Source organism: Pleurodeles waltl, chromosome 4_2 (assembly GCF_031143425.1).
Source record: "Pleurodeles waltl isolate 20211129_DDA chromosome 4_2, aPleWal1.hap1.20221129, whole genome shotgun sequence".
NCBI classification, from domain to species: Eukaryota; Metazoa; Chordata; class Amphibia; order Caudata; family Salamandridae; genus Pleurodeles; species Pleurodeles waltl.
In genome coordinates, this window is record NC_090443.1 from 107,688,688 (window position 1) to 107,711,552 (window position 22,865).

General features: G+C 46.6%; 1 protein-coding gene across 2 annotated transcripts in view; it reads right to left on the reverse strand.

Annotated features, from left to right (window-relative positions):
• Nucleotides 1-22,865, reverse strand: part of LARP4 (La ribonucleoprotein 4) — a 339,680-nt gene that overhangs the window by 292,008 nt on the left and 24,807 nt on the right. The window contains exons 2-3 of one of the 2 annotated variants that reach the window (XM_069230867.1): nucleotides 21,158-21,302; nucleotides 7,563-7,721 (exon numbers count right to left, since the gene is read on the reverse strand). In XM_069230867.1, coding sequence (XP_069086968.1) covers nucleotides 7,563-7,721; nucleotides 21,158-21,302 — 304 coding nt within the window. The remainder of the gene's footprint in view (nucleotides 1-7,562; nucleotides 7,722-21,157; nucleotides 21,303-22,865) is intronic. The other variant, XM_069230868.1, reaches the window with a different exon arrangement.

Here is a 22,865-nt window from a genome sequence, read left to right on the forward strand (position 1 = left end):
AGGAATCTGCAACTATAAAATGTCTCTACCATATATTTTGTTACCAAAGGTAAGTAACTTGTACATCTGATAGAGACTTCTAGTTGCAGATTCCTTAACTTAGAATAGATACCCAAACAATGCCATCCTCTGTGGTGGGCTGCGAACTAAGATCATACTAGAAAGTCCTGCAGGACCGAACAACCAAAGTAGCCGTCCCGACAGACCTGACTGTCCAGGCAGTAATGTTTAGCAAACGTGTGCAGGGATGCCCACATAGCTGCCTGACAGAAGTCCTGGACAGGAACTCAGCGTGCTAACGCAGTGGATGCAGCAGTGGCCCTGGTAGAATGAGCCTTCAAGCCTTCAGGAGGTTGCTTTTTAGCCAAAGAGTAGCATGTTTTGATGCAAAGAAGCACCCATCGAGAGATGGTACATTTCTGCACCGCCCTCCCTTTCTTCGCACCCACATTGCCAACAAAGAGTTGATCGTCCTCCCAGAAGTCTTAGTACGATTGAGGTAGAACGCCAACGCTCTTTTTGGGACCAGACGGTGGAGTCTCTCCTCCTCATGGGAAAGATGTGGGGGTGCGTAGAAGGTAGGCAAAGTGATGCACTGGCCTACATGAAACGGTGTAACCACCTAAGGAAGGAAGGAAGCTCTAGTGCTTAACACCACTTTGTCGGGGTGTACGGACAAGTACGGAGGCTTTGAAGCAAGGGCCTGAAGCTCACTCACCCTGCGAGCAGAGGTGATGGCAATAAAGACAGTTTTGAACATGAGGAGCCGTAAGGGACAATTATGCATAGGCTGAAAGGGAGTACACATCAAGAAAGTAAGCACAAGATTAAGATCCCACTGAGGCATGATAGTGGGAGGAAATAAGTGGGTGAGTCCCTTTAACAACCTACTCAAGAGGAGATTTAAAGAGTGAGGGCTGATCAGGAAGTCTAAGAAAGGCAGAAATGGCAGACAGATACCCCTTAAGGGTGCCCAATGCAGAGCCCTGCTGGGCTAAAGAAAGAATGAATAGAAGAACCTCTGAAAGAGGGGCAGATTGGGGGGGGGAGGGGGTCAACAGATTTGTTGGTGCACGTTGCCACATATTTATTCCAACGACAGGCGTATACAGTTTTAGTTGAGGGACGCCTGGCTGCCAAGATAACATTGCAGACTTCGGGTGTAAGGGCAAATGCAGTCAACTGATGCCGCTCAATCTCCACGCATGAAGGCGGAGTTTGGACAGGTTCGGGAGGAGGACCATCCCCTGCTGCTGCGACAGAAGATCTGCCCGAAGAGGCAGTCTGAGTGGAGGATCAATGGACATGCTCAGTAGCTCGGGATACCACACTGAGCCCGGTCGCTCTTCATCTTCTTAAGAACTCTGGGAAGAAGAGGGATAGGCGGGAAGGTGTAAAGGAGCCGGAGTTCCACTCAAGACGAAAAGTGCCTCCGAACGAGTGCCGCCTTGGAAACTCCAACACGCAAAATAGCTGCCATTGCGCGTTCTCTGCGGAGGCAAACAGATCTATCCAAGGCTCTCCCCACATGAGACTTGCGCCACCTCCGGATGGAGACGCCATTCGTGATAGACAGTGCGTCGGCAGCTGAGTTAGTCTGCTCTGGTGTTGCTGAGATCCCGCCAGATGTTGAAACATCAGGGTAATGCTCTGATGTTCCAGCCATATCCAGAGGCGTAGTGCCTCTTGACATAGGGTCTAGGACCCTACCCCGCCTTGTTTGTTGAAGTACTACATGGCGGTAGTGTTGACCGTGAACACCTGCACCACTTTCCCTTTGAGAGAGGGAAGGAATGCTTTCAACGCAAGTCTGATCGCTGGGAGTGCCAGCATGTTTATGTGAAGTCCCGACTCCGCCGGAGACCAGAGGCCTCTGATCTCCGCCTCTCCCATGTGGCCACCCCAACCCAGAAGCGACGCATCTGTCACTATTGAGAGATCTGGTTGGGGGAAGGGAGCGGTATCTGCCATTGACCCAATTGGGATTCAAATGCCAGCCCTGCAGGTCTTTCGCAGTCCCCTCCGAGATCTGGACCATGTCGGAGAGATTCCCCGGATGCTGCGCCCATTGGAACTTCAAGTCCCACTGCAGAGCCCGCATATGCCACCTGGCATGTGTTACTAGCAGGAGGCAGGAGGCCAAGAGGCCCAGCAGCCTTAGAGTCTGTCTCACTGAAACCCAAGACCAAGGCTGAAAGATTGGAATCAGAGCTTGAATGTCTTGGACTCGCTTTTGGGGAGGATAAGCCCGAAACCGCACTGTCCAGAACTGCTCTGATGAAAGGGAGCGTCTGAGAGGGAGTCAGGTGTGACTTCAGCACGTTGATAGTGAACCCCAGCTGGTGCAGGAGATTCGCCGTAGTCTGGAGGGGTGAGACCACTGTCTGGGGCGAAGGTGCCTTCAACAGCCAGTCGTCGAGGTAGGGGAAGACTGAGACCCCCCCCCCTAACCTGCACAGATGAGCTGCAACCACCGCCATCACTTTCGTGAACACCAGAGGGGCACTGGTAAGGCCGAAAGGGAGCACGGTAAACTGAAAGTGCTCGTGACTTACCACGAATCGTAGGTAACTTCTGCGGGCAGGCAGGATGGGAATGTGGAAATAAGCGCCCTGCAAGTCCAACGCTACCAACCAGTCTTCCGGGTCTAAGGCAGACAGAACCTGAGCCAGGGTGAGCATTTTGAACTTCTCCTTGAGGAAGTAGTTCAGGTCCCGAAGATCTAGGATAGGGCGCAAGCCTTTGTCTTTCTTTGGTATCAGACAGTAGTGGGAATAACAACCACGACCTACTTCTGGCACAGGGACCCTTTCTATAGCTCCCTTGGCCAAGACAGACGTGACTTCCTGGCGGAGAAGCACCAAATGATCCTCCGAAAGGGGATGGAAGGATGGTGGCATGTGTGGTGGTGCGGATTCGAAAGGGAGGGAGTAGCCCTTCCGAATTATTTACAAAACCCACACGTCCGTGGTGATATGTTCCCGGTGGGGCAGATGACGGCGGATTCTGCCTCCCACTGGGCGGAAGTGAGGGGACGGACTAGGAAGGTCTGGAGGCTGCTGCGGGGGCAGGGGTGGACTGGACAGACCTCTGGTTCCCTGTCCCACGACCTCGTGGGATTCCGCACCCCCGGCCACGCATAGGCTGTCCAGCGAGCATGGCCCGGTGGCTGGGTTGAGGACGAAACAGGGCGCCCCTTCCGTGGCCATGAAAGGGATGAAAAGCGGACTGTTGGGGGCATGTGGCGGCAGAAAGGCCAAGGGGACCGAGCCGTAGCCATGGACTCCTTGAACCTCTCTAAGGCAGAGTCTGCTTGGTCTCCGAAGAGATGGGTGCCATCAAAGGGCATGTCCATGAGTGACTGTTGGACATCCCCAGAAAAACCAGAAGTATGAAACCAGGCATGGCGCCTCAAGGCCACTGTCGTAACAACTGATCTGCCTAGAGAGTCGGTTGTATCCAGCCCACAACGGATGGTGAACTTTACCACGTCTCTCCAGTCTTTGACTGCTTGGGAGACGATAGCACGGTCCTCCTCCGGTATCTGCGGCAGGACTTGCGCAATCGTATCCCACATGGAGTGGGAATAACGGCCCAAAAGGCATGCAGTGTTCACGGACCGCAGCGCAAGGCTGGAGGAAGAAAACAACTTCTTACCAAACTGTTCCAGCCTTTTGGATTCCCTATCCGGGGGTGGGGAAGGGAACACGCCAGAAGAAGGGGACACCTGGATAACAAGACTCAGGCGTAGGATGTTGGGACAGGAACTTCGGGTCGTTCAGCGCAGGCCAATGGCGACGAGCGATCGTCCTGTTCACAGGAGCCCGTGTTGGGTTTGGACCGCGTACCCAAAAGGGCGTCAGTGAGGGCTTCATTAAATGGAAGAAGGGGTTCAGAAGTAGAAGCCCCAGGCTGAAGCAACTCCGTCAGGAGGTTAGACCTGACTTCTACAGAGGGTAGCTCAAGGCCAAGGACCTCAGCCGCCCTACTAACCACCATACCATACCATAGGTAGCTCCTTCCACCGTAGCCACGGTAGGAGGAGACAGCATGCCAGAGTCAGGAGAGGTATCAAGACCACTGGCTTCGCCCAAGTCCTGTGCCCGGTCCATAGTAGGGTCTTCCTGGTATTCATAAGGGTCCAGGGACCCCTTCAATTCCTCCCCATATTCGTACCCATAGGAAAATGGGTCAGAATCAGACCTCGGGTGAAACGGGTCGAAGCCGCCAGTGCGGAACCCGAAGGCCCCTTCCTTAGCCAAGCCCCTTGGGCCCGAATGCGCCGTATCTGGGTCGACACGCCCAAAGATGAGGCGCATGGCCTCGTAAAACTCTGAGTTGGGCGGGGGCGCTCCGGGAAACTCGGGGAAGCACGGAGCCGACCCAGGCGTAGGCTTAGAGGACAGAGGCCTACTTCGTTGACGCTCGTCCCACGTCGCGTCGGCCGAGCGACGGGGTGAAGTCGGAGAGCGAATGGACTTCTTCGACAACTTCTTTTTCTTACCGTGACCCAACGATTTCGATGACGAGTGGTGGTGGCTCCGCGACTGATCTCAAGACCCTCCTCTCGAGCGAGATCGGGACTTAAGCAGAGTTGAGTGCCGGGCCGCCATCAGCTTTAGGGACCGCTCCCTCAAAGCCTTCGAATGCATCGCCCTGCACTCAGAGCACGACTTCGGGTCGAGGTCGCTCTCGAGGCACCACAAACAGACACGATGGGGGTCAGTCACCGACATCATGCGGTGACAGTCCTCGCAGGGCTTGAACCCGGTCTTCGGGGACATCCGACGCACCAAGTTCGCACCAAAAAAAAGTCAACAAAACGGTAGAATTCGGCCCAAAAAAAATAGCTGATGGTAGCTCTCTCTCAGATCAGCACGTGGCACCGAAAGAAAAGAACTGACGTCACAGCACGAGGGCGGCGTCGATGTACTGCACGACGAACACGATGCCTGCAGAGTCGACCGACGCCACCAACCGACGCGCAAGGGTATTGCTCTAAGAAAAAATCTCCAGATCCAGCCTGACGCCTGGGGGAAAATTCTAAGGTAAGGCATCCGCAACTAGAAGTCTCTATCAGATATTGTGCATATTTTGAAAGCTCTGTCTGAATTGCCTCAGAGTTCTGCCATACTATACGATTAATATGGTCAAGTATACCATTTCAGAGGGCCACAAACCCTGGCATGGGTTACCCGGAGGAGAACAACCATTGGTTTTTAAGTTGTTAAGCAGTGTTAACAACTTTCTAAAGCTCCAGAGTGTAGATATTCACAGTTATGGGATATTAACTTAGCCATACACCTTTTTGACATATGGCACAATCAAGTTTTCCTAACCAGAAAGGAACTTTCAGTTAAGTTATAAATGCTTGTGTGTTTGGTTTCAAGTAAACACGTTTAATCTGAAGCACAGGAAGTGTCTTCCAGAATTTCTACACCACATGAGATAACCTTTATCAGAACAAGATCAGTACAAGAACTATCCATTATAGGTAATTCCCGATAAACACCAAGGTTTGTGCGGTTGGCTCTCCCGGGTAGTCAGAGTAGCACAGAAGGCAAGACCCGCGGGTTCTAAACTATTACTGATCTCTGAAAAGACTGTTAAGCCAGTCTCTCTGCCCAAAATGACTGTGGGATTGTTGGGTAATGGCAGAGAAAGACATCAATACCTCTCATCTTTATTTAGAGAACAACTTGCTATACATCACTTGTCCCAGTGATAGGAACGGTTTCACTAATGGCGAGTAGGCTTTAGACGAGCATAATCAGAGCTTCCAGTCCCCACATAGAATGTAAAGGCTCCTAGCTATTATGAAAGAATGACTATTAAAAGACATGGATGTGTGGATTATCCCACCCCAGGAGGTACAAAGTCACCCATCCCACCCTTTAGTAATATTTCAGTGATATTCAGTTCTGGAACAGGTATGCCTTTTTTTGACTAATGCCAAACGTTTTTCAATTGTGATTTGCTTTACAAGCTCAATGTTAATACATAATGATAGACATTTCAGATATTATGCGTATTATCAGTAATGGACTTTTCGTAGCTGGGTTTTTCGCACACAATTTTTTTTTAGCAGTGCTGTTCCTTGGTGATGTTCTTAACTGAGAAAAGAGCCAGATTGGTGGACTTCGAGTTCCTGCATGGACTCCTGGGAGTTAACGTCACTCACTTTTATAGTTCTGTATGTACTGTTATCTTTGGCTGCTGAGCTAAATTATTGAAACAGCATAAAGTATAGTACAGCATATTTCTCACCTCCGTGACCTTAATTAAACTGAAACTTTCCTTCATGTACCTAGGAAATTTTACACTGACAGCAATTCAACAGTGCTGGCAAAATAATCACTAGTTACTAAATTCATTTGTCAACACAGAAGCTGTATAGCACTGGCCAAAAGGTAAAATTGAGGGTGGGGGGGTAGGGGGATAATAAAGTGACAAGGTTGCCATTTTTTTTATTTTTATTTATGGATCCAAGAAGAATTGGGAAATTTAAATAAAAAAAAACCCGAGTAGAGCGTAAAAGCTTTTTTGTTGTTTTACCAAGGGGAAAGCACCATTTTGTTGTCATTAGGTACCCACCCAAAAAAAATATTTAAAAAAGGACTAAAAAGTGTGAGTCGAGCAGGAGGGAGGAATAAAAAAAAAAAGCCCAATTTGAAGTGGAGTAGGGGATAAGCAGCACACAAGGCAGTGTGTAAGGGAGAAAGTAACATTGGTGGGGGTTAAGAGGGAAAGCAAAAAATAGAACAGGATCAAGGGAGATTAGTGGTGCAGTTGCATGCAAGCAGAGTTGGAAAACCTGCACTCTCATGCCATACTTAACCCAAGAAAAATGCAGTTCCCTAAGTGGCCAAAGAATGGCTACAAGTTGGCCAATCTAAGGGAAGACAAAAAGGCTATGTTTCAGGGAAGGGATGAACAAAGAGACAAACACAGGAAGCAGAGGAATAATAAATAAAAAGCAAGTAACTTAGTGACACAATGGTATGCAATACGGAGCTTAAAATCCACCTAATTCTTGCTAATACGACAATAGGTCTTCGCTACCAGCCACCTTGCAGTTTCTGGTTGGGGAGTCGTAAAAGTGAAACATTTTCACTTTGTGGATTCATTGCAGTTTTTTCCTCAACTGTATAAACCCTGCCATTTCCACAATATCTTTGCCAAATTTACCAATATGCTTCAATAATAAATAAACTGAACCTTGCCATTATCTGGACTACCTCTGATAACACCAAGGCAATCAGAGCACCTAGTCAGATAAGAAAACACGTGAATCACTAGACACAAGAAACCGGTGGGAGGGGGGGGGGGGGGTTTGGGGAGACAGTTGCATCTTCAAATTTACAGTCAATATAGAAAAGACATGTGACCTAGACCTAACAAGAAACCAATAAACCGGTTTGTTGTGGTCTATTGACTGTGGTTGACATTCACCTATGAAACAGATCAGAGCATATTCGTCTCCAGACAGGCCATACAGTATTTCCTTTTATTAGAGCTGTTAACCAATGGAGACCAGTCATTAAAATCAAAGCAAAACTTACCAGAAAACTCATACAAGGGAAATGAAATCTCCCCAGGTGCCAGATCCATTCCGTTAGCCGATGCTACCTCTGCATCGGTTCCATTGCGTGCCACTTCAGTGTTTGAAGAATACATTACTTCATACTGCTTGGAGCTACTGTCCGAAACTGCTAGATTACCTTAAAAAAAAAAAAAACATGAGTTTTAAATTGCTATGGCATAAAACTTTTGTTAAGGACAGGATAAACAAGCTTTGTGGGAGACAGTATGTTTCAAATTTGAAGTAATATGTTGAGGCTTACAAACTACCAAGGTCGGACAACATGGCAATTCCCTCCAGGGAGCCAAGGTAGGATTTGGTGAAAACTAAGATCAGTACTGATCCACACTAGAACAGCTAGAATCAGGTTGTTTCAAGAGAAGGATAGTCTTTTCTTTTTTTCGTTTTTTTTTTCTTTAATACTCTGGCTTACCTACCTTGTCATACCATGGTCTGCCTGTACTCAGTGTTCCCTGTGGCCATCACTATTTTCTAATTAGGTAGCGTAGGTCCCATGCACTTTGCTATAAATTCTGCTGTGCATTCTCCATGGAATGGTTAAATTAAAGACATGCTATTCACTTTAGTTTGTGTGCACTGTAAAGAAATAGTCCAAGTGCCTGGTATTTAAAAAAAAAAAAAAAAAACATTCCATGCTAAGCAATCAATTAAATTCCTGAGCTATTTAAGTTCTCCATTTCCTACTATCCTCATTTCCTTTCGAAGTGTCTGGTTTTTGTTAGTACAACGACTGCTGGTTGAGGACTCCTGTTTCCTGCTCCATTTTGCTTGCAGAGACTGTCATCTGCTGATTGGCATGCAGCACTCTATATGCACAACTGCCTAAAAACACCCTGTACAAGATGCGGCCTCCCGCTTGGCTTGGTCAATCCATCTGAAAAGAGCCATTTACCCACCAGTGCTGCTCGTGGGTTCAGTGCCCATGCCTATAACAAGACACCCAAACACTGTCGGCAAGAAGTTGGGTTAGAATCCAGTCCCCTCAAGGCTACTGCTTTCTACAACAAACCATGAAACCTGGTCATTCAGCTGGTGCCACGGCACCTCTCTCACCTTGATTCAGACCATTATTCACTCAGTTCAAAACTCCAGCTTCTTCAGTCCATTACATACAGCTTAGGTCACTGCGCAGGACAGGCACCTCTGGTTTATCGTTACTTCATGAAGACCTTACAGTTTGACTTGAAATGAGGATGTTTTAGAAGAACCATAAGACAACAAGCATTAGCTATGTCACTAAGTCAGGCTTTGAAAGGTGTTCTAATGTGAAGCATTAGAAGCAAACACTATATGGGACAGATGCATTTGTGCGGAAGCAACGTACTATAAACTAATAGTGGTGTGGGTTAAAAGGCCAGGTGACAGTTGCGCGTCAACCCAGACCTAAACTCCATGTGGATTAAAGGATGTCCTTCTCATCTGTGCTGCTGTCAGAGAAAAACAAAACATCTGGTTATCTAAAACTCTAATGGCATAACAATGTCAAGTGTGTGCCCCTGCAAGTTAAAGCTTAGGTAGCTAAACAAAATCACAGCTATTAGAGGGCAAGGACTTTTTTGTGGAAGCACACAACTTCTGCCCACTAAAAACATCTACTCCTGGCTCAACATGTGGGGATAGCCCAAGTCCCTCTCTAGAGATAATCACAATTGTCTGGTGATAGCTGTGCTGTCAAGCCAGACATAAAAAGGACCCTCAAAGTGGAGTCAGTTTTCTTTTTGTAATTCTGATTTGATATTTTTCAAGGAATAGCACCCAAAACACACTAACAACCTTTTTGGAAATATAGCAATTATTTCCCTAAGTCAGATACTACCCTATGCTCCTTTCCACAAATGAGCATAAGGACGGTGAAAGTAAAGTACAAATTCCTGAAGGGAAGAGCTCATGCCAATTGTAAGTCATTCACGTATGATTGCCTAAAGTGATTGTGTTCTTTTGAGTACTTCTCCAGGCTGAAGGAGTAGGAGTGCACCTCACACCTATTCTTTCCGTGTAAGCTCCAAGTACAGGTGAACAATCGTTCTTACCCAAACTCCTCCCCGCCACCCCAGGGTCGGTCACTGGTGCTTGTTGTCCCTTTTGATGACAAGGATTAACATTGAGGGAAAGTGGGAGATCGCTTCCACAGAAGTTCTTTGAGTTTAGTAGAGTGACCCTTGGCGTCACAAAAAAAAAAAAAAAGCTTAGTGGATCAGTCTATTGTTTTTCTCTGCCTAACCTACCTAGGACATACTAGCAGTCATTTAGCACACAAGGCACTGACAATACGCTATCATCCTTAGACTTTAGCCAACTTTAGTAGACATACTGTCCATCTATTGCTCCAATTACTCACACTACCGTATTCAAGTTACATTTTTATTAACACCAAAAGTAAGAAAACCAATGGTTAACTTGTTTGATGATCACAGCCAATGATTTAACTATTAAAAAACGCCACAATTATAGGTAAACATGATGATCAAAAACAAGTCAGTACCTGAAATTTTACTTAAAGGACATTAACCACCTCAGTTCACATTCGCTGCAAACTCCGAAAAGGAATGTAACAAACATCTGTAGTTCCATGAAACCTCATTACTTTGAAATTGTTGGCTCAGCAATTACAACAGACATTGTTAGGGGGATGATATGATGTAATGTGATGTGCAGTTGTGATGTGCAGTTGTGTTCACTACTTTATATGCTTTGAAACTCGTGTCCTGTTTATGACTGAAATTGCCCCATGCTTTCAGAGAGAACGGTAGGCGAGGACTCCAGCTGACAGTCTTGTGGTGGGTGTAAGGAAATGCCTCCTTGGCATGGTTGCCCCCTGACTTTTTGCCTTTGCTGATGCTATGTTTACAATTGAAAGTGTGCTGAGGCCTGCTAACCAGGCCCCAGCACCAGTGTTCTTTCCCTAACCTGTACTTTTGTATCCACAATTGGCAGACCCTGGCATCCAGATAAGTCCCTTGTAACTGGTACTTCTAGTACCAAGGGCCCTGATGCCAAGGAAGGTCTCTAAGGGCTGCAGCATGTCTTATGCCACCCTGGAGACCTCTCACTCAGCACAGACACCCTGCTTGCCAGCTTGTGTGTGCTAGTGAGGACAAAACGAGTAAGTCGACATGGCACTCCCCTCAGGGTGCCATGCCAGCCTCTCACTGCCTATGCAGTATAGGTAAGACACCCCTCTAGCAGGCCTTACAGCCCTAAGGCAGGGTGCACTATACCATAGGTGAGGGTACCAGTGCATGAGCATGGTACCCCTACAGTGTCTAAACAAAACCTTAGACATTGTAAGTGCAGGGTAGCCATAAGAGTATATGGTCTGGGAGTTTGTCAAACACGAACTCCACAGCACCATAATGGCTACACTGAAAACTGGGAAGTTTGGTATCAAACTTCTCAGCACAATAAATGCACACTGATGCCAGTGTACATTTTATTGTAAAATACACCCCAGAGGGCACCTTAGAGGTGCCCCCTGAAACTTAACCGACTATCTGTGTAGGCTGACTAGTTTTAGCAGCCTGCCACAAACCGAGACATGTTGCTGGCCCCATGGGGAGAGTGCCTTTGTCACTCTGAGGCCAGTAACAAAGCCTGCACTGGGTGGAGATGCTAACACCTCCCCCAGGCAGGAATTGTCACACCTGGCGGTGAGCCTCAAAGGCTCACCTCCTTTGTGCCAACCCAGCCGGACACTCCAGCTAGTGGAGTTGCCCGCCCCCTCCGGCCAGGCCCCACTTTTGGCGGCAAGGCCGGAGAAAATAATGAGAAAAACAAGGAGGAGTCACTGGCCAGTCAGGACAGCCCCTAAGGTGTCCTGAGCTGAAGTGACTAACTTTTAGAAATCCTCCATCTTGCAGATGGAGGATTCCCCCAATAGGGTTAGGATTGTGACCCCCTCCCCTTGGGAGGAGGCACAAAGAGGGTGTACCCACCCTCAGGGCTACTAGCCATTGGCTACTAAACCCCCCAGACCTAAACACGCCCTTAAATTTAGTATTTAAGGGCTACCCTGAACCCTAGAAAATTAGATTCCTGCAACTACAAGAAGAAGGACTGCCTAGCTGAAAACCCCTGCAGAGGAAGACCAGAAGACGACAACTGCCTTGGCTCCAGAAACTCACCGGCCTGTCTCCTGCCTTCCAAAGATCCTGCTCCAGCGACGCCTTCCAAAGGGACCAGCGACCTCGACATCCTCTGAGGACTGCCCCTGCTTCGAAAAGACAAGAAACTCCCGAGGACAGCGGACCTGCTCCAAGAAAAGCTGCAACTTTGTTTCCAGCAGCTTTAAAGAACCCTGCAAGTTCCCCGCAAGAAGCGTGAGACTTGCAACACTGCACCCGGCGACCCCGACTCGGCTGGTGGCGATCCAACACCTCAGGAGGGACCCCAGGACTACTCTGATACTGTGAGTACCAAAACCTGTCCCCCCTGAGTTCCCACAGCGCCGCCTGCAGAGGGAATCCCGAGGCTTCCCCTGACCGCGACTCTTTGAATCCAAAATCCCGACGCCTGGGAGAGACCCTGCACCCGCAGACCCCAGGACCTGAAGGACCGGACTTTCACTGGAGAAGTGACCCCCAGGAGTCCCTCTCCCTTGCCCAAGTGGAGGTTTCCCCGAGGAATCCCCCCCTTGCCTGCCTGCAGCGCTGAAGAGATCCCGAGATCTCTCATAGACTAACATTGCGAACCCGACGCCTGTTTCTACACTGCACCCGGCCGCCCCCGCGCTGCTGAGGGTGAAATTTCTGTGTGGGCTTGTGTCCCCCCCCGGTGCCCTACAAAACCCCCCTGGTCTGCCCTCCGAAGACGCGGGTACTTACCTGCAAGCAGACCGGAACCGGGGCACCCCCTTCTCTCCATTCTAGCCTATGTGTTTTGGGCACCACTTTGAACTCTGCACCTGACCGGCCCTGAGCTGCTGGTGTGGTGACTTTGGGGTTGCTCTGAACCCCCAACGGTGGGCTACCTTGGACCAAGAACTGAGCCCTGTAAGTGTCTTACTTACCTGGTTAACCTAACAAATACTTACCTCCCCTAGGAACTGTGAAAATTGCACTAAGTGTCCACTTTTAAAACAGCTATTTGTGAATAACTTGAAAAGTATACATGCAATTTTGATGATTTGAAGTTCCTAAAGTACTTACCTGCAATACCTTTCGAATGAGATATTACATGTAGAATTTGAACCTGTGGTTCTTAAAATAAACTAAGAAAAGATATTTTTCTATACAAAAACCTATTGGCTGGATTTGTCTCTGAGTGTGTGTACCTCATTTATTGTCTATGTGTATGTACAACAAATGCTTAACACTACTCCTTGGGTAAGCCTACTGCTCGACCACACTACCACAAAATCGAGCATTAGTATTATCTCTTTTTGCCACTATCTTACCTCTAAGGGGAACCCTTGGACTCTGTGCATACTATTCCTTACTTTGAAATAGTGCATACAGAGCCAACGTCCTACAGTGGGTAAATCAGAGCCAGCTTAAAGTCCTATTCCGCCATCACTCTGCCTCCGCTACTGCAGAAGAGCTACAGGAAGAGATAGATATTCTTGGTATGGTCCAAGATCATAATGTTGTGCTTCCACAAATACATATTACAGAGAGGCGATCATAGCCATGTAAAGGTTCATAAGGTGTTTCGATTGAAAAGGCATTTTTGATTTGCCCTTAACTGTTGGCCACTGTAAGACTTAGGCTTCTGGTTTGTAAACTACGTGCACTAAGGGGTGCCAGCCTACAAGGCCCTAGTACATGGTAATCAGGGTACGCAGGGCATGTAAGTTAGAGGGTTCCCCGCAATTAGGACATCCAGTGGAATGGAGCTAGAGTTGCTGGGAGCACCTCTGCTCATGCAGATGTGCCCTCACACACAGGTCCCCGCACCCTGCCCTCTGGGCTAGGAGGGCCTACCATCGGAGTGATTTGCCGTGATCTGGTGCAGGGCTTGAAGTGAAAGGGTGCATGCACCTTTTCACGCAGGTTGCAATGGTAGGCCTGCAGACACATTTTGAATGGGCTCCCATGGGTGGCACAATACATGCTGCAGCCCATGGGGAACCCCTGGTGCACCAGTGCCCTGGGCACCCAAGTACCATATATTAGGGACTTCGATGGGGACACCAGTATGCCAATTGTGGGGTGTGCAATGTCCTAGACAACCAACTTTAGAGGGACAGAGCCCAGTCACTAGGGTCCTTTTTAGCAGGATACCAGTGAACAGTCAAACCACACTGGCAGTAGGCCAAAAGTGGGGGTAACCATGCCAAAAAGAGGGTACTTTCCTACAAGCATACCAAGGGCAATGAGGTTTGGTGCTGTTGGAGGAGGGGGGGGGGGTGTAACACTGTTCCCAGAGTAGGCTTTGCATTACATCGCCCGAGAGCAAAGGCTTTCACCTTAGGGGGTCAGACTCATGTCTGTTGGTGGCAGGCTGGTTCAAACTAGTCAACAGGCACACCAGAGACTGGTAGGTTTTCAGGGAGCACCTCTAAGGTGCCCTCTGGTTGCATGCATCGGTAAATGCATCACTGGGATCAGTGTGGCTTATCAATATGAGATGTTTCATACCAAACACCCCTATCTTCAGCAAAGCCATCATGTAGCTGGGGAGTTCGTATTGACCACTGCCAGCAAATGCTTTTAAAATGGCTTCGCTGTCCACTTCATACGTCTAAGCAGACTCATTGACAGGGCATATTTGCTCTTGCAGATATGTCCTCACATGTAATATAATGCATCCTATCTTAGGGCAGTCAGGCCTGCTGTAGAGGTGACTTACATATATTACATGCAGTGTTTGGCATCTTGGCAAGGGAGATGTGAAATGTTATGTGTTTGCTATTGCCTGCACCAAGACACGCAGTCTGCAATGGCCGGCTTGCAAGTGCTTGGTGAGGGGTCCTTCACAGTGGCATAATTTGTGCTGCAGCCCTTAGGGATCATCTTTAGTACCCCATGCCTTAAGTACCAGGGGTACCATTTACTTGGGACTTAGATGGTGCCAATTGAGAGAAACAACTGTACAATTTAGGTACAGATCTGGCACTGAAGACCTGGTTGGCAGGAACCCAGTGCACCTTGTCGAAATCATGAGATACCAGGCAAAAAGTGTGCGTTGGGGGGGGGGGGGGGGTAACCAAATCATAAAGAGTCACTTTCCTACAGTGTGTCTGCTAGAAAGGCAATGGTTTCCCCCTTCTTCCTTGTTGTGCGCTCTTGGTTTTGAGCTAAAAAAAAAATCACCGACATTTCTGTGGCTTAATTGTATGGTTTCCCTTCCCTGTACCCTTCGTTACTGGTCTTTCCAAGTTTTTCTCCACAAAGGAGATAAAGAGCAGTTTTGTTTTCCTGTATGTTTTTTCTTCTTCTATGTAGTTCATTATTTCTTGCGTCCAATGTATGCAAAGCTCCCTCAGCCCTATTATATGGGGTTTGGGAAAAAACTTGTTAGATCGATACCTTGGTGTAGGAGGCTGGCCTGGTTTGTAGTGGGTACCTTGGGTACTTACACCTTATACCAGGTCCAGTTATCCCTTATTAGTGAAATATAGCAGTGTTCTAGCAGCTTAGGCGGATAGGGGTAGCTGTAGCAGAGCAGCTTAGGCTGAACTAGGAGACATGCAAAACTCCTGCAATACCACTATAGTTACACAGTCCTCATACACAATAAAATATAATACTCAGTGTTACCACAAATAAAGGTGCTTTATTTTAGTGACACAAGGCCAAAAATATCTTAGAGGCAATATTCCTTCTGAAGGTAAGTATTATACACAATATATACACTAGACACCAAAATAAGGTAAGTAAATAGTCATAGGATAGTGCAAACAATAGGAAATGCTATAGAATGCAATAGTAGAAAATAGTTCTATGGGCAACACAAACCATATACTAAGAAAGTGGAATGCGATTCACAAATTCCCCCCTAGACAAGTGTAGTGTGTAGAGAACCGCTGGGAGAGTAGAAAAACCACAAAGGTGAGTAAAATACCCTACCCCCAGGGCCCAGGAAAGTAGGAGTTAAGTGCTGCTGGTTTCCTTAGGACACACTGCAAGTCGCGATTAGAGTTACTGCAAGAACCAAGCAACAAATGGTGGATTCCTGGACCAGAAGACCTTTAAAGAGAGGAGACAAAGTCCAGAAGGCGCAGAAGATTCCAGGAAGGACAGGGGCCCCTGCCAACCTAGAAGATGGTGCAAAAGATTCTCCATTTGGAAGAAGTCTGCAAAGAGCACCAAAGAAGATGGTTGTGGGTTCCTGCGTGATGCAAAGGATGCCCCATATGGAGATGTTGGATGCAGGAGAGTTGCAGCGCTGGACTAGTCTAGCAAGCCTTGGTTCAAGCAATGTCGCAGATTGCGTCAAAATGGCGCTGCCCGGACCCAGGAGATACCTGGGGGCCTCAACTCGGACGGAGGAGGCAGAGGATGTTCCCAACACTGGAGGGAACCCACAGATCAGGCAGCACCCACGGAGGTCCCAGGACACTGGTGCAAATTGCGGTTGCTGCAGCACTACAAAAGAAGGTCCCACGCTGCCGGAGAACAACTCAGGGAGTTGAGCATCGCAGGATAGAGTGCTGGGGACCTGGGCCAGGCTGTGCACGAAGGAGTCTTGCAAATAGTGCACAGAGGCCTCAGGAGGTGAAGATGGCGCAGTGCACAGGGGTACTGCTACAAACAGGGAAGGCAAGCTCTTACTTCCTCCAAATTTGGACAGCAGGACCTTAGGACAGTGTGTTGAAGGGGTCCACTACCTGTGTTCCAAGGAGCACGCTCGTCACCAGGATAAGCGTCCAAGAGAACCGGTTGTCGTCTTAGAAGGTGCTTGCTGGGGCAGGGAAGTGACTCAGTCACTCCACAGGAGATTTCTTCAATCCTTCTGGTGCAGGGTTAAGACAGGGAGTCCCTAGAGCGTGCACACCGTGGAAACTGTTGCAGTTGCTGGCTGGAGCTGAAGTTGCAGAGTCAAAGTAGCCCTTCTGGATACTTTGTTGCAGTTACAGTGGTTCATGGAGCAGTCTGCGGTTGATCAGAGGTCAGAGGATGAAGCAGTGGTTGCAGAGGATTCCTGATAGAAACTTGCAAGCAGAATCTGAAGAGGAACCCACAGGAGACACCCTAAATAGCCCCGTGGGAGGGGGGATTGGCTACATAACAAGTTTGCAACTATCAGGAAGGGTCTTTGATGTCACCTGCTGGCACTGGGGACACTCTGGAGGCCTCTGAGTGGCCACACCTTGGAAAACAAGATGGTTTAAGTCTGGTACACACTGGAGGCACTCTGGGCACCACCCTAGGGTGGTGATGGACAGGGGAGTGGTCACTCCCCTTTCCTTCGTCCAGTTTTGCACCAGATCAGGGACTGGGTGTCCATGGACCGGTGTAGACTGGCTTATGCAAGGAATGCACCATATGTGTCCTTCAAATCATTTCCAGGAGGTTCTGGAAATGATTTGATCTTCCCAAAAGAAATGCTTTGTTCTGCTTTCCTGGGACTGAGCTGTTCAGACCCCAGGAGGGAAGAACCCTGTCTGTGAGGTGGTAGCAGCTGTAACTGCAGTGCAACTCTCAGAAAGCTGGTTTGGCAGTACTGGGGATCCATGGTGGTGCCCCCAGGATGCATGGAATTTGCTACCCAATACCAGATTTGGCATGGTGGGGCAATTCCCTGATCTTAGACACCTTTTATGGCCATATTCGGAGTTACCATTGTGAAGCTACATATAGGTATTGATCTATATGTAGCGCACGCATGTAATGGCGTCCCGCACTCTCAAAGTTCATTCCTTGTGTTATATTTTATCTGTTCAATCATGCTATCTCCTCATGTATCCTTTGTGTGACAACCACTAAACCCTTTTAACTCAATTGCCTGCAATCATTGGACTTGCAGCCATTCCTGGATTTGTCTCATGCAGAGTCTCTCATATGGTTTTAAGGAGATACATGATGGCATTTTGCCCAGCAGTTTCCCCACCGTCTTATCAGAGCTTGCCCCTTCTATAATAATGAGTTCAATCAATGTTGAGAGATGAGCAATAGGGGTAGATGCGGTATTTGGGTCCATGTTGTGGCGCCACCCATGCAAACCTAAGAACGAGAAATGTTTGAAAACTAGACTATCAAGGGAGTCCAGGTGGTTTGCCTTGTGTGGATTCCACAACCTTTTTTCCTACAAACCATGCACTACAAACCTCAAGCTCTGACTGAACTCACAATTTCATTCCATTTATGTAATGGAAATGTCCAGAATCTGCAAGAATACACAAAATTCTTATCACTCTGCATTGCCGCACTTGTGTGGCTGAGCCTTGTGCCAGCTACTGGAACGGCTCAAACCAACTTCAACAGGAGCCTTTGCCAGGGGACTCCTACTGATCTTGATGTGATAGTTTAACATAGGCACTAGCCCTACCTACCTAAGTGAGGTACTATTTCTACTGGGAGACTGTAGAAAAGTGTACAGGAGAATTCTTTTAAATAATTTTAAAAAATAACGGTGGAAGCCATGCAACTCGGCCCACCCTGGAGGACCTCTAAGTGTCCAGTAAAAAAAAAAAATTTACAGGTTGGCTAGGTTTCCCTAGGTGCCAGCTGACTGAGCTTAAGTCCACAATCTAGATCTACCCACATTGGAAAAAACAACAAAAGGTCAGTTTTCGGTGGAAAAATGTGATGCGTCCATGTAGCATTCTGGGCTATTTCCCTTTGCAGGCACTAGGCCTCCCCATGCAATTGAAATACCATTTTTATTGGGAGAATAGGAGGGTGGCGTGGAGGAGGCATAGATTTGTAGAACATTTGCTACTACCGATTGGATTTTGCTGCACTTCAAATGCAAGGCAGTGTAGAATCAAGAAGACATTTTGAAAAATACCCTCTAGATCACATGCTAGTATGGCTACCCACAAATTCAAAGATGAACAAATAACCACTGCTCCCAAAGTCAATAGCTTGTGCTCATTTCAGAAATACATAAGTTTCCTTGATACCCATTTTTCACTCTATGAATTGGTCTATACTTTGTACTCAATGAAAAAACATTGTATGATGGAGCTCAGTTGTTGGCTCTGGGTACCTTGGGTTCTTGAAGCACCTACAAGCCCTATATATTCCCATAACGAGAAGGGTCTAGCAAATGTGGCGGTGTATTGCTTTTGTAAATAAGCCATCATGACTGAGTCAGAGATGAAAATGTCACAAATGTTAATTTTCAATATTTCTTTCCTTTAACGGTTATTTTCCTTGGCAAAACATTGAGGGATCTTCCCCTTGCTGAATTCAGAATTTTGTCTACTTTTCAGTAATTATTACTTTTCTGGATCACCTCTGGGTTTCATACTGGTTTCCACCACAAAGTGGAAATAGGTTGCAAGCACACAAAAAAAAAACCTCACTTATCTGGAGAACTTTAGAACTTTTTCCCTAATTATTTCTCAAAATACACAATATATTGCTATATTTTGCCTATTTTCTTGGTCCCCTGCAGGGGAACAAAAGTTATGCAGCCCCAGGCGTGAACTACCCTAAACAGCCAGAAAGGGTGCAGCACTTTGAGAGGGTTGCAGGGTTAAATGCCCAGCAGCTAAGGGTGTAATCTTAACAGGTTGCAGCATCCTATGTATAATGCTGCTAGAAAGCATTAAAAATGGAGCACATTGCTGCACTAGAGGAGTCAATGATGTAGCTTTTGTACTGGTGGAATACGTTTGTCTACGAAGAAGCATAAACTCAAAGTCTACACAGATTTCAATAGACAGGAGATTACTCATATGGCAGTATTAGCTTGAGACTAGAAAGTGCAACATGTATTATGACCAGAGAATTAATTATATGAACAGGGTATGCTTTTCCAATGCAAGACATCATAATTTGACACCTTCAAATTGTTTAATGACCCCCACAGCCAGGCACATAATCAAGGTTAAACTTTAAGAACAATGTAAAGGGAATTCTTTGAGAACACATGGGGGGAGGGGAGGAAAATGTGGGAAGCATCCGAAGAACAAGCTCAGGATTTAGATCCTAAAGAGAAGTAGATTAACTTCAAGAGATAACATCTATCACAAAGATATTGCACTGCATTTTTCTAAGCCTAAAAATGTTAACATATGTTTTCAAACTACAGTGGCTGAAAGAAGACTTTTCCAGGAAAGGATTGGTAGCTAAATCCCAGCCGGAAAAGGTGTGATAAAAGTCCTGCAATTCAGCCTGGGAAAATAAAAACTTGCCTTGCAGGCTAGTAACAAAATTCAAACCACTTTCTTTGTACAGTTTCTTAGAAAATACCTCCTAGCAGTACATAGGAGTGCCAGCAGTGTTGTTTGGATTTATTCAAATATGGATAGTCCATTTCACAAAAGCCATGGTGAACTTCAGAAGAAGGGGTAAAGAATATGCCTGCTCACCCAGCTGGCTAGAGATCTAGCACCAGAAGACCATGAGACAGTTGAGCAATATTGCAGAGAACAAGTTGTTGAGGTAAAAAGGGATCTATCAACACTGTGCAATGGTTACTTTTCTGTCAGGAGCCATTTACACTAAATTTCCCTTATTTGCATGTAAATGTATCACATGTGGATAGCCTGAAAAGCTTGCACAAATAATGGTCTTCCACCCTTTGGACCCATGTTAGAACAAATAAAACACTAAGGCTTGAAGGTACAATACGCCAGGGTGTTCTTCCCTACTCCCAGTCAGAGGGCAAATTACAGGCAGTTAATTGTCTGCAATACACCCCTCTTCATTTTATTCTCTAGGAGACAATGTTGAGGGTGTAATCATCCCTTGCACTGTTAAACACAGCACAGCAGCAGGACTGTATTGAACTTGACGTTTTTTCAGCTGCAGTACAATGGCTATTAACTCATGAAATGTTTTAAGTCTGTTAGATCTGTGGAGAGTGTGGGTCTAATGGCTTATGGTGCATTTTCCACCTGTTTCACAGTAAATAGTTAACCAAAATATCATCTCACTTGCAGAGTACACCAAAACCATCTCAGCAGAGAATAGGGATTTGTCTGAAGTCCTATTATGGCTGTTGTACTTCACTGTTTGTCATTTCTTACACCCTCATGAGAAGAACTACTTGAATAAAGGCCATCAACCCCAGAAACCTAAGTTGGCACCCTGGTGTTGGTAAGAGTCACTTGGCAACACTCAGTCTGGCACAGATTTGAAACCTATGTATAGGGAACATTTGTTAGCCATTTTGGCTCAAGGGAAGGCGCCAGCACCAAGTAGCACAGATGCATTCTAATCACCTTTCGGAATGAGTCAAAATCACTTTGTTCAACGTACCCAAGAGGAAGTAGTCTTTCAGGTTAACATGAGAACTGTCATGATGCCAGGCATGATCTTTGATTGGCACAGCAGACAGACAAATAACTTTTATCCAATCAAAATGCAGTTTTTTGGTTTTTTTTAACATTAACAATCTTTCTATAGAGTTTGAGAAGTAAATAACAGTGAGCAAGATGAGCAGGTCAGTGAGAGGACAGAAACAATAAGCCGAAGATCAGCATTACAAACAGAAACATACCTTCAGACAGGGGCCTTGCTGAGGTTCCAGATTCCTGCCAAGATTCAGAAGTGCCATTAGCTGCTTGAGTTACATCAGAGCTTCCTTGTGGAATTTCCTGCCATACTTTTGCGTTTGGGTTTAAACCAGCACCTTTAGAGGTTACCTAAAATGCAAATTAAATCCAAGCCTGAACAATCCAAGTACGGAGTATTAAATAAAGAACCCAGAACCACAAAATAAAGCACTTAGAAGAAGCCTAGGGCAATAGCCACCACCACGGAAAAAAACAGGCTACTAAAACTACACATCTTTCACCCAAACCCAGCTACATCCAGGCACCCTTTGTTCTCTTATCAAAACAAACATGCACTATCTACTGCAGATATTTGTGCTGAACTAGTTTGAGCTTTAAAAAAAAAACAACCACACAAAATGGTGCAGATCCTTCTTGAGGACATTTATTAAAGTGCCAGCCTCCAGTGCTGAAAAGAACATTAGACAGCTTTGCAGCTTATACACGTTCTATTTCATCAGGGGTTTCCAATGGGTAGCTTGGGAGCTACTTGAAGTTCAAGAGCACCCTCAAAGTTGCTCTCACAGCTGAAGCCAAGTCAGTCTCAGTGTGTGTATGTAAAGGAGGCAGCACTGCTCATCTTAAAACCTAAGGAATGACATCCAGTCTGGTCAATTGTAGGGAATCATGATAACATGCTGTATTGGCTTACAAGTTCTGCCACATACCCATCTGTATCCACTCTATATCTAACACAGAAGGAGACTGAACATGTAAAACAACTTGGTCTTCATTCCTACAATTCACCGAAGACTAGCGGCAGCAGCAACCAGTGTGGGACTACAGGAAGCAGAGTGAAAATCTTTAAGTTGTGAGCACGATCAGCCTAAGAGACAAGGAGAGTAGAGAAAATGTGCCCCTCCGTAATAAACAGTATGGTTTCCCTGAAGCTATGCTTAGTTTCAAGGCCAGCCAAATGTCTATGCTGGCCTCCACCATAAGGGGCTTATCTCCTATACAACTGTCTTGTCTGTTCATGACATAACGCCAATAGCATGATAATGGTCATCCTTGACTATTTTAGGTGTTTTTGGTCTAGTTGTGCAACACTGGCTGCCATCACTTAGGAGCATGTCTGGCCCACTTTTAGCCATCCCTGACAGAATGGTGACAGTTTCTCCCATATTACTGATTATGTCTGATATACAGTGGGCATCCTGGAAAGTATGGCAACCCACTTTAGAACAGTGATGACACTAGTATAATGGTGAAAAAAAAAATTAACAGATGGATGTAATGCGGATTTTTAATAAAAAATAAAAATCACACATTCAACCCGTCACAGATCTGGGTTTAATCCACTGGGTTTTTTTTTTGTTCACCATGCCACCACTGTTTGGACCCAGTCACATGCAAATCAGTCTTGACCCTGCTCCCCATGAGCACAGTCCAGCCTGAACTGCCAAGCCAGGCCCTCCCTGGACCAAAAACAGGCGTCCTGGGTACAGTTTTGGGGTATCACCCTTCATCAGCCAGGCTAGCCTTAACCTGGTGGCATAGCAAGCACGGGATCCACGTCCTGGCACACCCTTCCCAAAGGATATTGCCAGGAGTGGGACCGGTGCTCGCTCAAGACATAACATAACTAGCTTACAAAGCATAATGTACAGCAAGGTAGCAAGCGCTAGCAATTCTGTATTTGGATCACCACTA